Source organism: Opisthorchis viverrini, assembly GCF_000715545.1.
Source record: "Opisthorchis viverrini unplaced genomic scaffold opera_v5_67, whole genome shotgun sequence".
In the NCBI taxonomy this organism is placed as follows: domain Eukaryota; kingdom Metazoa; phylum Platyhelminthes; class Trematoda; order Opisthorchiida; family Opisthorchiidae; genus Opisthorchis; species Opisthorchis viverrini.
Window position 1 is genome coordinate 1,890,763 of NW_008751722.1, and position 14,413 is coordinate 1,905,175.

Below are 14,413 nucleotides of genomic sequence, written 5' to 3' on the forward strand. Positions count from 1 at the left end.
ATTGTTAGCCAGGCGTAAGAGCGATTGTGACTCTTGCTGGGACCAGCGGGTACCGGAATACTTCACTCGGCCAAGCTTATCTGCATTATGCTGGGGGGGGGGGGTGCGGGCCGGCGGGGTTGACTCAGGCCAATCTTCGTCGGAAAAAGGCGGGAACAATCAGCGCAGGCCATTGGGCAACCGTGTTCGTACCAACACTTTCATTGTCGTGAACTCGATGATGGGCTACCAAGCCAGCTTTCGATTTGCAGCACTTGCCACGTTCCTCACACGTGGACTTAACGAGTCTCTCCTGTGTACTGGTTGGAACTGGTGCGGAGGCGCCAGATGATTCGTAGTATACATTGTCGAAAGTAACCAGCACATTGAAACCAAATGGGGGTGGTTGGCCCTGTCTGAGTTTCTGAACTCTTAGCTCACCCAGACAGACGTCCAGGCTACCCGGTCGACACCACGAGGAGGTGGTTCAGCTCGCCGTGATTCAGTTTACCTGCACTGCAGTAGCAACGCTGTAAATTTAGGACTAAAAATCTGTACCTTCCAAGTTAATGTACTTTCAGAAGGAGAGCGATTCTAGCCGTTCACGAGATTATTTGGTCTTTTGGAATTGTGCAGTCACTTCTGAGAAAATTTACGTACAGGTCGAGCCTATGTCTTTTCAAATGAGTGATCTGTGATGAAAAATTTTTTAACTTTATTGTGGTGATGTTCGTTCTGACAGTTTTGACTTCAGGACCATTGTATAATGTATTTTACGCTCATTAAATACGTTTATACTTCGTTCGGTCGACTGAACTACTTCAGCTTGTTCTGACTTCTTGATGTCCGCTGATAAGTGGTAGAGTCCTTCTTGTTTTACACCACTGCGACATCATTAAGGGGGAGTAATTTTTCAAGTGTTGATTTTTCGTTTTTCGTTTCAGCATCAAACTGGCATCATCAACATCGGTATCAAATCCACGAACGCGGACACCTCATCCGCCTGTCTAGAACAGTTGAAAAGCATTTTGCTTCGTCTGTCGATGCCCTGTTGATTCATCCAGCTTACACTTGGCTGTCCGTACTTGCGTAAACTAGTCTGCTCCGTGTTTGTCTTGGTATCTTAAAAACCTATCGTGCTGTGATTAGTCGATTTGTATTACGTTGTTTTGACCTTCGCGCTGTGATCCAAACGTTAATTTTCACATGTACTGTCTAGATGAAGGTCAGTTGGCCATTATACCTTCCACTTCCTGAATGAGGTGTAGTTGTGCTTGTTCATCTATCCTCAACGTCTTCTTTCACTAATCCCATACCAACTAATCTCGGACATTCCATCAACCCTGTCTTTTCATAATCTTTCAGTCACAGACTGTGCTAATGTTGTCTTGTTTTCTGATCTCCCCTTCAAACAGATTCGTTATACCATGTGTCTGTACCTGCTATTCTATTAGGAAATTAAAGACGTTTGACAGCTTTTATCGACTCTACCCGTCTTTACGTTTTGATCATTTTGACTTTCAGAACATCTTCCGCCGTGTACTGCTTTTGGTCTAGGCAGTTGATTTTCAGCACTGAGAACCACGCCTGAAGCTTTCGCTGCTGTTTATCCCGAGGAAACCTCATCTCTACTCTTCATCTGTTGTGTCATTCGCCCATAGTCGTGATTTTCACCAAGAGCAGTCGCGCGTGAAATCTGTCGGTACACCAATCTAACCCACTAGGTACACTTACCTTTCAGAGATGACCCAGAGAGTACAGTACTCGGGATTTTTTTTAAACCTCGTCTATGAGTTTTACTTGCCAACCACTGGTCACCAGGAGGGCTGCTCATCAGGCGAACTTGGTGCTCATGTGCATGAAGTTCAGTTGTTTTATTATCTCGTATGGTCGTTTCAGGAAATGGTTCGCGCTTTTCTGACATAAATCATAATACGACCGGTAAGCTTCACACAATCATTCGATATAATGCCTCACTAACAATCGGGTTTCTCAACCACTTGCGAATATATTACTTTATTTCTGACTTACTTCATGGTTTAACCAGCCAATTCTATTAGCTGAACTGGTAATTTTAGTTGTCATCGATCCTGTATGGGGATAAATTTCTTGACTACTTCAGAGATCGATCTGAGCACGTACCAGGGCCGTCCACTTGATTACATCCGCTCCTCCTGGACCGTCACTTGGTTTTGAACTAAACGGTCTTCAGTTACATATTTTCTCATCATCCTGGCAATCAGAGCACACCATCCTGTTTTTGGTTCATGGAATATCGTGTTAGAGGCACCCCGCAGCAGATTCGGCGAGTAGTATTTTCTTGTAGCTGGACACGGTACCCGATCCACCTATCAGTGGGCATCCTCATTGGCCAGTGAACCCACAAAGTGGGAAGCGCGCCCCTTTAGATTCATCTTAAACCGAAGCAACCGCACGAAACTTAACAAAACGGACTGTAAAAGTGCACCTAAATGTCCCGGAATAAGCAGTACTACACACTTCCCAATCATTTTGGCGGAAACACATGCAGCGGCAAAGCGTTTTCGTGTGTGTTAAGTGCCAACGTTAAACTAATGTGGGGAATGCAACCTCACATCTTTATATGTTCTTTGTGAACTTTCATGTAACCGGCTGGTAGGTTCAGTATTCACACTGGAATGGAATATTCTGTATGAGTGGAAAAATAGCCTATGTGTACGAGAATTTCGATGGGCGTTCATCATGTTGACCGTTCATGTTAGATATTCATAGCTATTATACTGTGAACAACGGCTGGTACGAGTAATGGGGTCAGAAGCCATCGTTTCTGGTTACAGTGCCAACACTCACACGAGTAGGAAGCTCGTAGACTCAGGACTCTTACGAACACTCATCGCAGATGCGGTTCGGAGCAGTGGCAGAAGTAAAAGAGGTAAACACCGTTCACCTAACTTATCAGCATCTGAGAAAAAAGTTATTGACCATGATTCATACGAGCGCGCACGCTCTGAAGCGTGCGGGTACGTGAGGCTAGGATAAATCTGAATGGAAGCCGTTGTGGACTGGAAATATGGGAGGCTTTGTGAAGGAGGTATTCTTCTTGAATTAAACATCATGGAAACATCAACTCCGAAGCGTGACAGAATGTTACGCGTTAGTGAGGTGGAAAAGTTACGTTCCGCTCGACTAACAGACCCTCGGTAGGCCAAGTTAACATGGATTTGAGGGATAGGGCAAGGAATCTGTCGTGTTTGTTCCCTCGGCCGCTCAAATTGATATTGGACCAGCCTTCTTAACAAACAATAGGTTGAGGGGGAAAGCCAGGAAGCCATTGTGAGTACTCAGGCATGAGACGAATTCTGCGGTCGTCCATTCCCTATTATCGTTGCCCCTCTTGTAGCAGGTTAGCAGGACGGGGTGCTACAGCTTGCATGTGAACGAGTGAAAACTGGGTCACAAATTTCAGTGGTGAGTCGTCGGTTTACTTGGGGTTTACTCAGGCCATGAAAAATTTGGAACCACGATCCGTTCCGGGAGAGCGAAAGGCACGGAACTCAGGAATACACATATCTGCACCGCCTGTACTGAGAGTCGTTATATATTTTTTCTGTAATATCTGAGGTGGTTCAACGTCTGACGGCAGTACTATGTGAGAATAATTGCCCAAGGACAAGAGGATGACGTGAATGTGAATTTGAGAAATCCCGCGAACATCTACAACTGATCAGAACTGCAGGTCCACCAGGTTTCAAGCGTTCATGGTGCCTGGGAGGTTCCAGAAGGTGGGGCAATCGATCGGCACAACGGATCAACGTTCGGGGCGCCAGGAAAATCAACCACCTCGGTCGTGTGTGAACACAATTATTGGTTCATACGTGAAAATTCATATGCGTTCAGTGTTCGCTTGTAGAGTATGGTAACTCGCTCGCTCCGTATGTCGCAGATCTGGTGTTTAAATACTGGTGCGGCCAAAGGTGTGCAATGCTGATTAGCTCTAGTAAGAATGAAACTCAAGTCCAGTCGTTCCGCCTTGGTACGGAAATACCGGGATGCTCGTGCGAGGACAGTAGGACGTGATGTGACCGTGAATATGTTGACTGATGGGCTTCGATATGGAGCAAACAGCAGTTAAGGGCAGAGAGTAAGGACTGCATTCTTATGAGCCTTTGGAACATAAAACATGAGTTAGTCGCTTGATACTTGGCATGTAACAGCCGTACCACAGTTAAGTAATGAGAAACAGAGAGTTTGAGGGACGGGTGGTGCATAAGTTGCAACCGAGGATCTTTTCTATGTTCTCCGTAGGCGCCAAATTGAATGAATGAAGAAAAAAGTATGAACTTGGGCTTCGGAAATTGCATCATAAACATCGTTAGCTCCTCTGGCAAAGTCAATTGCAATTGAAAACCTATATGAACTATGAAGCTGGCGAGTAACGATTTGAAGTCATTGTGGCGCGGTTGTGATCTGTAACGATAGTAAATACTCTGAACCGGAGCGAAAATGTTGAACCTCCAAATAAACCTCAAGGAGATCTCGATTAAAAGCTCCATAACATGCAAAATTTGCTGAAGAGACAGGCAGTGGGTTGACAATGTGTTGAAGTATTCCACCGGTGGCAAGATGAAAGGTATTTATTTCCTAGCCCGTGTGGTATGGAAGTTACGAAATATGTGAAATAGGGTCCTGCTTCCATTCTTAAGTACATCAGCTAGGGACAAGAATGTTTCCACAATATGACGTCAAAAACGAGGATGTTGTTGATTGGGATTGGGATTGGATTTGCAATTTTGGAGCTACCCAATGAACTCAAAATCATTCGACCCGGAAGCATCGTCGACAGCGTGAAATCAGTGTTAAACACTGATAATTCGCTTTGGAATTTTTTGTGTGTATCAACTAGTTACCCCGCAATAGAGTTACTGGTGAACAAGATAAAATAGTATATTTATTTCCAAGCTTGTGAGTGACCTATCAATTGAGACTTGAAACCTTTACAATCTGAACATTGTGGCCAACAACGAAAAGAAAGGGTAAGAGAGCAGAGTGAACATGTTTATTACGCCATAGGAAATTGTGAATCACAGCAGCTCCGTGCTATTATTGCATTGACGTACCTAGGTTTGTGGGCAGCTCCTTAGCGAACTTCAAATATGAGTTGCATGGACAAGGGGCGTGCATTTCTGTGGACAGAAACCGTAGGAAAAACAGGGAAAGCCAAGCTGAAGCAAGATCACTGTTATTTTCGGTCTATTTGGAAGCCCATGCGGATGGAAAGCAAACCGCCTTCGGGTACAGCTGACGACGTCAACTTAGGAAGTGTAACAAGCCGGGTGGCGATGGGAAATATTTGGTAGCATAAAGGCCATTGACAAGAAAAGGTCAAAAACTAGCGCAGCTAGGTACATCATACTAGGTTGGTGATTGGGTGAAAACAGAGTGTTAACTGGTCTAGAAATTATGGATGGAATTAGATCACTACTACAATACACGTAGAAAAGAAACAAATCTGCATGAGTATGATTTTGCAGACAGAATATCAGTTACCACTAATAAGACAACTCAAGAGGGACAGGTGTTGCCTGTAAACAATGCTTTACATCGAGTGTCACGCAAAACCAAACCGAGAAGGCCAGTACAAGATTCTGAAAGGGTGAATTTGTTGGCCGGTGAGATGCAGAGTCAATGATTAGGTTTACTTGATGGAAACTGCTACAGAACGGGTCTTCCAGGGGATGTCGGTGGCTTGTGCGCACATGTATTTTAAATGCGCGCGCTTCCTAGTTTGTGCACAACTAACCAATCAGAATGCTGTCTTGTGCATGAATCACATTCCTTCAGTCAGTCAACAAGATTACCAGCTATGAACGAGGTAGCAATGGCAGGGTTCTTGCAGTTGCTGCAGTTTTCATCATCAAGAAATGGGAGAGCATGGGAGATACAATCATGATTTGGAGGCGTGGGAATGTTTTGTTCCGGAACTGGGCAGCCATAGCTGCCAATCTATCACGATGTATATATGAACCGATGCACGATCACCACTGACTCTAATCAGGCCATTTCTGCTGGTCTCACTAGCCGTTGGTGAGTTGAGTCCCGGGGTCCCCGTCAAGGGAGATGGCAATTAACGATATATAAAGTCCCAATAATTCGTGTCACTTTTAGTTCAAAAACTGGCCTTTCCTTGTTTTACATAGAACTTTACAGCTGTGAAGTGCATGCCGAAGGACATGATCACCTTGGGCAGCTTTGCATATTCCAGGTCGACGAGGTTTTCGCTCGGAGAAATCGGAACACCGGAGTATTTGAGACATTACAGAGTTCGGTTAATCATTTAATGAGTGACGAAAGCAAGCAAAAATGGAGAGAGTGGACTCCGTAAAGGAAAGCTCAGGTAGAGACCCCACTCCCACAGTTCTAGGAAAGTGGATATTCACGTGCTGCTGCGTCATATCCTGTTGCATAGGCGTGCTGAAAAGAGTAAACCCGTTAACAAAAGTAATGCACTCCTGAGATACAGGCTCAACAAAACTTTCTTATGGAGCCCATACGCATGACATTGCTCGTACGCTTAATACAGTGTAATGTTGTGGTGCACGCAGACACTTTCTGAAGCCATCTTGGGTTCCGGGTTTATTTTCCAGGTCTGAGTTGCGGGTCGGGAACCTGACGACTAAGCATTTGGAGGTGGCTGGCTGAATTGTTGAAAGTGTTCGCCTCGATGATTCAGGCGTTCGCTGAGGATAAGCGAAAAGCGTCCATTAGAGAGGTCTTTCCGAACTGTTGCACATATGAGCTGGAACAGTTTTAGGATGTTCCCGAAATTTCGATCCTACGATCAGAGGGAGTGCATCGAAGCTGGGAATAATTTTAGTGATGCTCGAAATCCTGCGATTAGATGTAGTTATTTGCGATTTTTACAAACAGAGCTGTGGCCATCTGTCAGGATTGCGGGCAGCTCTTATGTGAGAGCCAGCAACACATGGTGCATTCTCTGAGAGGGACTTCAGTAAGTGTTGATAAGATCAGTCTTCAGTGTGGTTATGAAGTTCACATGGTCAGCGCCAATCGCGATTCGCTTGCTGTTTGAGAGGTGTTTTCACGGATTCACGGATTGATACACCGGATCGAGGCTATTGCCCAAGATACCCAGGTCGCTTTTGTTCATGTTGGACAGTGGCTGCCATTCACCTGAAAGGCACAAGTGAAAAATGGTGTGGCACTGCACCCTATGTTCTCAGTGCGGGACCGTATGCTTGTCATCACAAGGATTCGCAAAAATAAGTGTCTGAAAGTGCTTTAAAGTGGGCTCTAGAAATAGCGCAAACAACTGCCGGAGGAAGGTCATTCTACGCACCTACTACCAGAAATGAGTAAAATATTTGTCCAATAAATGTTTGCACTGAGCTTGAAAATTTCATCTTACTATGTACCCGCGCGTGTTTGCTGGATCAACGGTAAAAAACCTGTTTGCCATGATTTGTTCAAAAGGTGGGTAAGTAAGAATAGGTCACTTAGGAAGCGACGGTAAACCAGGTGAAAGAGATCCAGCATCACCAGCTGCCACTGGACAGTCGGTCACCAGGTTTGTAGATTGGCGTGACAATAGCTTCCTTCCAAGCAGAGGGAAGGCGGCCTTCGTCAAGCGACTGACGAAACACCAGGTGTAGGTGGCGGAATTCCACACGGCGCCCGCATTACCGCTAGCAGTCAAGTCCTGCCACGGCCGAGACAGCTATCCCACGAAATATTGGCCAATAATCGGGACGCTGCCGGTCCGGCATCAAGCCGACTTCTGACTGGTCGAAAGTCTGCACCCTAAAACCAATCATGACCCAGTATTGGCAGAATGCCGGTTGCTAATGGGCCGCTTTCTCTATATATATGAAGCCCTGTACAGGTGTTCCTGACTTCATTTTGGGCGTTGATATACCTCGTGCACGTCTGATGATTGTTTTGACGTGAACGCTAGCTTGGGAGGTTCAGACCGAGAACTAAGCTGAGGAAAATGCCGTTACCCCAAGATGAATAGGTGTTGGAAATATAATATAAATAGTATATATATCATATATAAAAATATATATATTATAATAAATAACTGCGTGAGTGCATTCAGAATCGAGCTCGCTGACGAAGAGGGGGAACGTGTGGGGGGTTATCATTTTTGTAGCAGCTCGCTGGACACGCTCAACGAGGGTTACGTCTTTTAGGCGTTCTGAGTAGACAACTTGGTTTGCGTATTCAAGGAGTGGTTTGACGTAGGCGTAGAGTATTCGAAAGTCCATTCGAGTAATACGGGAGAAGGTACGCTGAATCATCCGCAGAACGACGAATGCCTTTTAGGCCGATTACTTATTGTGCAGTGAAATGAATAACTTTGAAGTGAGCCAGATACCCAAGCCCTTTTTGGCATCTATCCTCGTGATGCCTTCTGGTCCTTTCCCACCATGCTTGACAGAGGCATTCGCTGAGCCCCTTCCAACTGACATATGGACGCGCTTTTGGTCATTCAGAGGAAGGCGCCAGTCCAACGACCACTGTTTTGGAGCGTCTACATCCATTTGGAGGGCACTGGCATTGGAACTCCAGGATTTCAAGTTGTCCGCGAAAAGTAGACATGGAGTTACAAGAACATCTGGAAGGTCGTCGACGTATATTAGTAACAGCAGTGGTACCAATGCGGAGCCTTGAGGAACTCCAAGGAGACCGGCCCTGGAGAAGAGTAGGTCGAGCCTATTCTCACTCGAAATGACCTGTCTGATAGTAACGCCTTGATCCAGCGAAGGATGTTTCCTTGAATCCCGTAAGACTCAAGTTTGTGGAGCAGCGAGACGTGTGGGACCCTATCAAATGCTTTTAATAAGTTGAAAAATATGGCATCCGATATGGGTCGTTCGTCCTTGGCTTGCGTTAAGCTGTCCATAAACAGGAGCATGTTTGTCACGCAAGGACGGTTTAGGAGAAATCCGTGTTGAGCTGGAGATATCAGGTTGCTGGAAGTAAGGTGGTCTAGGATAGCTCGCTTCAGAATGCATTCCTTCACCTTGGACGGCACGCTAGTGAGGCTTATAGGCCTGAAGCTGCCAGGCGACAGTCGGTCACCAGGTTTGTAGATTGGCGTGACAATAGCTTCCTTCCAAGCAGAGGGAAGGCGGCCTTCGTCAAGCGACTGACGAAACACCAGGTGTAGGTGGCGGAATTCCACACGGCGCCCGCATTACCGCTAGCAGTCAAGTCCTGCCACGGCCGAGACAGCTATCCCACGAAATATTGGCCAATAATCGGGACGCTGCCGGTCCGGCATCAAGCCGACTTCTGACTGGTCGAAAGTCTGCACCCTAAAACCAATCATGACCCAGTATTGGCAGAATGCCGGTTGCTAATGGGCCGCTTTCTCTATATATATGAAGCCCTGTACAGGTGTTCCTGACTTCATTTTGGGCGTTGATATACCTCGTGCACGTCTGATGATTGTTTTGACGTGAACGCTAGCTTGGGAGGCTCAGACCGAGAACTAAGCTGAGGAAAATGCCGTTACCCCAAGATGAATAGGTGTTGGAAATATAATATAGATAGTATATATATCATATATAAAAATATATATATTATAATAAATAAGTGAGTGAGTGCATTCAGAATCGAGCTCGCTGACGAAGAGGGGGAACGTGTGGGGGATTTCCTGCTTTGATCATGTGGATCCTGGGTTGCAGTCAAATATATATATTATAATAAATAACTGCGTGAGTGCATTCAGAATCGAGCTCGCTGACGAAGAGGGGGAACGTGTGGGGGGTTTCCTGCTTTGATCATGTGGATCCTGGTGGAGTTGCAGTCAAGCGACGATCCTTTAGAATGTTTCTAATTCTCTTCGAGTTGCGACGTGGTCCGTACATGGGCAGTCTGGAGTTCAGACTCTTGCAGTGTATTCGCGGATCTACGGATTGATGCACAGGGTCGAGGCTTTCGCCCAAATTTCCTGGGTCGGATTTGTTCTTGTCGTTCAGCGGCTGTCGTTCATCTGAAAGGCACAAGTGAAAAAAGGTGTAGCACTTCTCTTTAAGTTCTCAGCGCGGAGCAGTATGCGTGTCAGCGCGAGGACTTGCATAAATAAGTGTCTATGTGGGGCGTGGACAATTGTCCGAGGTAGGTTTTTTCCCGCAGCTACTACCCGGAATAAGAAAAAAATTCGTCTAATGTAAGTGTGCGCTCTGAGCTCGAAAATTTCCTCACCATGTTCTAGCCGTGTGTCTTCTTGGTCAACGGCGAAAAACCTGTTGGCCAGGTCTTGTTCAGACAGGGCATAAGTGAGAATTAGGTCCTCCAGGAGGCGATGATATGCCAGGGGAAAAGGTCAAGCACCGCGGGACGGGTTTCATATTCCACGGATTTAAGGCCGGCGATCATTTTTGTAGCAGCTCGCTGGACACGCTCAACGAGGGTTACGTCTTTTAGGCGTTCTGAGTAGACAACTTGGTTTGCGTATTCAAGGAGTGGTTTGACGTAGGCGTAGAGTATTCGAAAGTCCATTCGAGTAATACGGGAGAAGGTACGCTGAATCATCCGCAGAACGACGAATGCCTTTTAGGCCGATTACTTATTGTGCAGTGAAATGAATAACTTTGAAGTGAGCCAGATACCCAAGCCCTTTTTGGCATCTATCCTCGTGATGCCTTCTGGTCCTTTCCCACCATGCTTGACAGAGGCATTCGCTGAGCCCCTTCCAACTGACATATGGACGCGCTTTTGGTCATTCAGAGGAAGGCGCCAGTCCAACGACCACTGTTTTGGAGCGTCTACATCCATTTGGAGGGCACTGGCATTGGAACTCCAGGATTTCAAGTTGTCCGCGAAAAGTAGACATGGAGTTACAAGAACATCTGGAAGGTCGTCGACGTATATTAGTAACAGCAGTGGTACCAATGCGGAGCCTTGAGGAACTCCAAGGAGACCGGCCCTGGAGAAGAGTAGGTCGAGCCTATTCTCACTCGAAATGACCTGTCTGATAGTAACGCCTTGATCCAGCGAAGGATGTTTCCTTGAATCCCGTAAGACTCAAGTTTGTGGAGCAGCGAGACGTGTGGGACCCTATCAAATGCTTTTAATAAGTTGAATCATTTTTGTAGCAGCTCGCTGGACACGCTCAACGAGGGTTACGTCTTTTAGGCGTTCTGAGTAGACAACTTGGTTTGCGTATTCAAGGAGTGGTTTGACGTAGGCGTAGAGTATTCGAAAGTCCATTCGAGTAATACGGGAGAAGGTACGCTGAATCATCCGCAGAACGACGAATGCCTTTTAGGCCGATTTCTTATTGTGCAGTGAAATGAATAACTTTGACCTCAAACATCACTGTTGGTTCACTAGTTGGTTCCCCGTTCCTGTTCGTCAAAGAGTATGCTTTTGGCTTGTTTCTGCAGCGAATTCTCATGTATTTGAGCAGCACATTTGGGTTTTTATGGGCGAGGTTCAGAATGGTGGCTGTTTTCGTATGTTCCGTTGGCGGATTTCTGATTTACAGCGGTTCCGCATTTTACGAAACGCCAGCTCATCTTCTGCCTCCTGTAGTTAACTTTTTGAAAGAGAGTTGAAACCTCTTTTCCAGAAGACGCCGAATCTTTCCAGGTAGCCTGCGGTTCATCTGACTGCGTGCTGGTTTTTTTGGAACGGACATCGAGGGAGCCCGGACAATGGTCCTAATTGTACTCGATCGGAAGCCTCCGAGACATTAGGACGTAGGGATTCGGCTTCATTAAACGGATACAGGGCAGGTGACCATATGTGCGGTAAGTCCCCATCCAGGGAGACGGTAGTTGTCGACCCAATATAGTCAGTTGATTAGCTCCTCCATACTTCGTTGCCATCTCATACACTGTCCACTTCTCGGCCACTTCCACTCAGCACAAGGCTGGGCGAAAAAGTGTCTGCGAGGCAGTTGTGGCATATCCTAATGTAATCCATCCTTCTTAGTCTCAGAACTGCAGTCTGTCTGGGTGTATGCTTGTACAACAAATAAACACCGTTTACTGCATCGACCTGTATTGACCGTAATTCAACCAGACAACCGCATAGAACAAAGGTGACTGTTTACGGGGATCCGGTACATGGGCTGGGATACTGCCAGGGTGTCTGGACCCAGACAAGAGGACGATTGGGGTCATCAACCAAAGGCTTCCTCTCACAAGCGTAGCCGCAAGGCAGCGATGGCTGACGGGAAATGCCAGTGTCTTACCATATTCATGGAACAATTCGCCACACAAGTTCTAATTCCCAACCTGGACGGCCAAGAGACTTCGTTGATTGGACTTCTAACCAGCCAACCTGGTATGAGACACTGGGTGTCGCATGCGCGCCTCCCAGTATAATTCAGTGGGTCACTGAGGCACCTAAGCCGTTACACTACGGTAAGGTCCATTCTCTTCCTGATGGTCGATGTCATATCATCCTACGCCTCTACAGGCTGCAGTTCTGAATTTGAGGTAGATTATTTTATCGAACTCTGTCGCTTCATTCAGTCGGAATACCGAATAACGGATGAATAATATAGGCGCCCGAGTTGGATTACTAATCCCATAATTTTCATTTGGTTGTAGATCCGAAGCAGGAGCTAAATTTGCGGATAATCTAAAGGGAAATCTGTTGTCTGCTGAACATCGCCTGTTCCCTGCCGGTTCGAAATCAGCTCGGCACACTCGCCTGAGTCATTAGTGGAATCGTTTGTGTCACGTGAATGTCAGTCAACGATGGGGAACCTCAGCTAAATATTACCCGATTCTTCCGGAGCGCGTAACTTGATTCCGGTCATGCCGTCTTGGGGGCTCGTTAATCACTTTGTTCTCTGTCAAAGCACGCTTGCTGAAGCGGTGCACCTCCATTTATGAACTTCTACGAGTTTCAGTACCCTAACTATATAGAGATGATCTGGCTGTGAAGTTACTGGAAACGCAATCATTCTGACCATGAAAACTGTTTGGAGGTTGAATTGAGATGGGTGAAAAAAGCTATGCTCTCAGCCGTTAGAGGTCTGTGTTTGAGCTAACATATTCGAACAAATGAACACCGGGTGTCTTCGAGACCAGGTGATTTTGCTGCAGGATGGCTCAGTGATTACAACACGAATTTACTGACCTAGAGGTCCATGGTCCGAACCCGATCTCTGCATCTCGACTTCTGTCTACGCTTAAGCAACCTGGCTGTATCCCAGCCCTCGGGCTTCCTTCCGGTGGCATGGCAGCTGTGCACGGAAAGGCTGTTACAGCTGAACAATTATTCGTTGTTGAGAAATGTGCCGTTTAAATCTTCGGACTTATTGAGCATTCGACCGGTTCGGTTATCTTGGATGTACTCTGCTCCGAATGATTGTTCATGAAATCGTCTGTCTGCAGAAGTATGTGTCTGTTGACTCTTACCCCACCATTCTGTCTTCAGGTTGAGTACGTTTCAGATGTTTGGTCTTCGTATCGCAAAGTTTTCCTTTGGGTTGATGAACCTACTGGTTACGGGACCGTTGCTAAAACCCGCCGTTTCTCATCAACCACGGAAAACATAAATTCATCAATTTTACATAACTAGTCTTTATTCCTTTTTTAAATTCATCGGTTCTAGTCACAGCTGTCCGTTACCCTTGTCCAATGTTATTTTGGTGTACGCGACGCAGTTTTATCAGGCAAATCGTGGGCAAAAGCCTCCTGGAACTTATGATTCAACAGTCGCTAAATTTTGAAACTGGTTGTGATGACGAGGAGGCTTCCCAAGACCAATAACATTTTTAGTCGTGTCAATGAATGATCTGTGTTGCAATCGACATCGCGCATCACTACTGTCACGTGAACCTCCGTGGGGTCCTTGAGAGAGTGAAATAATTCAAAAGATGTAAATGTCCATTTCTTAGATGGACCGGAGTCGCAATCCGCGTCCCCCCAGCACCGAACCATTTATTTATGGTGACGAGTTACACGGCCACCCATCGTTAGTAAATGCTGATCGTCTGCGTTCCTGGCTTCAACTCCAAATGATCCGATGACCCCCTTCCCTGTCTGTTTGTCATCCAGCATCGAAGTCACCCATCAGGAATAGACGATCAGCTAATTGAATGGATGTGATGACATTTGACATTTGCTCTTAGACTTCTTGCTGTTCAGTTTCTCCTTGAGATGTCGTGGGAGCAGACAGAACAATAAAGGCGAAGTTTACTCTTTATTGTCGAAGCCGAGTAATTTTCAGTCTTACATTGGTTCGTACAATATTCTTCCATTCATATGGTCAGCTACTGGAAATCCGACTGTGTGGCTCTACCGAATAATCTGCAAATTTCCACAACAGTGAAATATGTGTCCATCTTCTTGTAACCTTCTCTGATCGGCCAGTCGAGTTTCGTCGAGATGAGCTCTGCCAGTGCGATAGCTTTTCAGCTCGTTGGCTACAAAACTACAATATATATATATATATATAAAACATGTAT

At 46.1% G+C, this 14,413-nt stretch overlaps 2 protein-coding genes across 2 annotated transcripts in view; both read left to right on the forward strand.

Annotated features, from left to right (window-relative positions):
• The window catches only part of T265_04176 (hypothetical protein), a gene marked incomplete at both ends in the record, with an annotated part of 57,212 nt that extends 55,760 nt beyond the window's left edge, over positions 1–1,452 (forward strand). The window contains one exon of the mRNA XM_009168846.1: positions 924–1,452. Within this exon, the coding sequence (XP_009167110.1) occupies positions 924–1,034 (111 nt within the window). The remainder of the gene's footprint in view (positions 1–923) is intronic.
• An 11,096-nt stretch (positions 1,453–12,548) lies between these two features.
• Positions 12,549–14,413, forward strand: part of T265_13441 (hypothetical protein) — a gene marked incomplete at both ends in the record, with an annotated part of 10,447 nt that continues 8,582 nt past the window's right edge. Inside the window, one exon of the mRNA XM_009168858.1 lies at positions 12,549–13,339. Coding sequence (XP_009167122.1) covers positions 13,318–13,339 — 22 coding nt within the window. The remainder of the gene's footprint in view (positions 13,340–14,413) is intronic.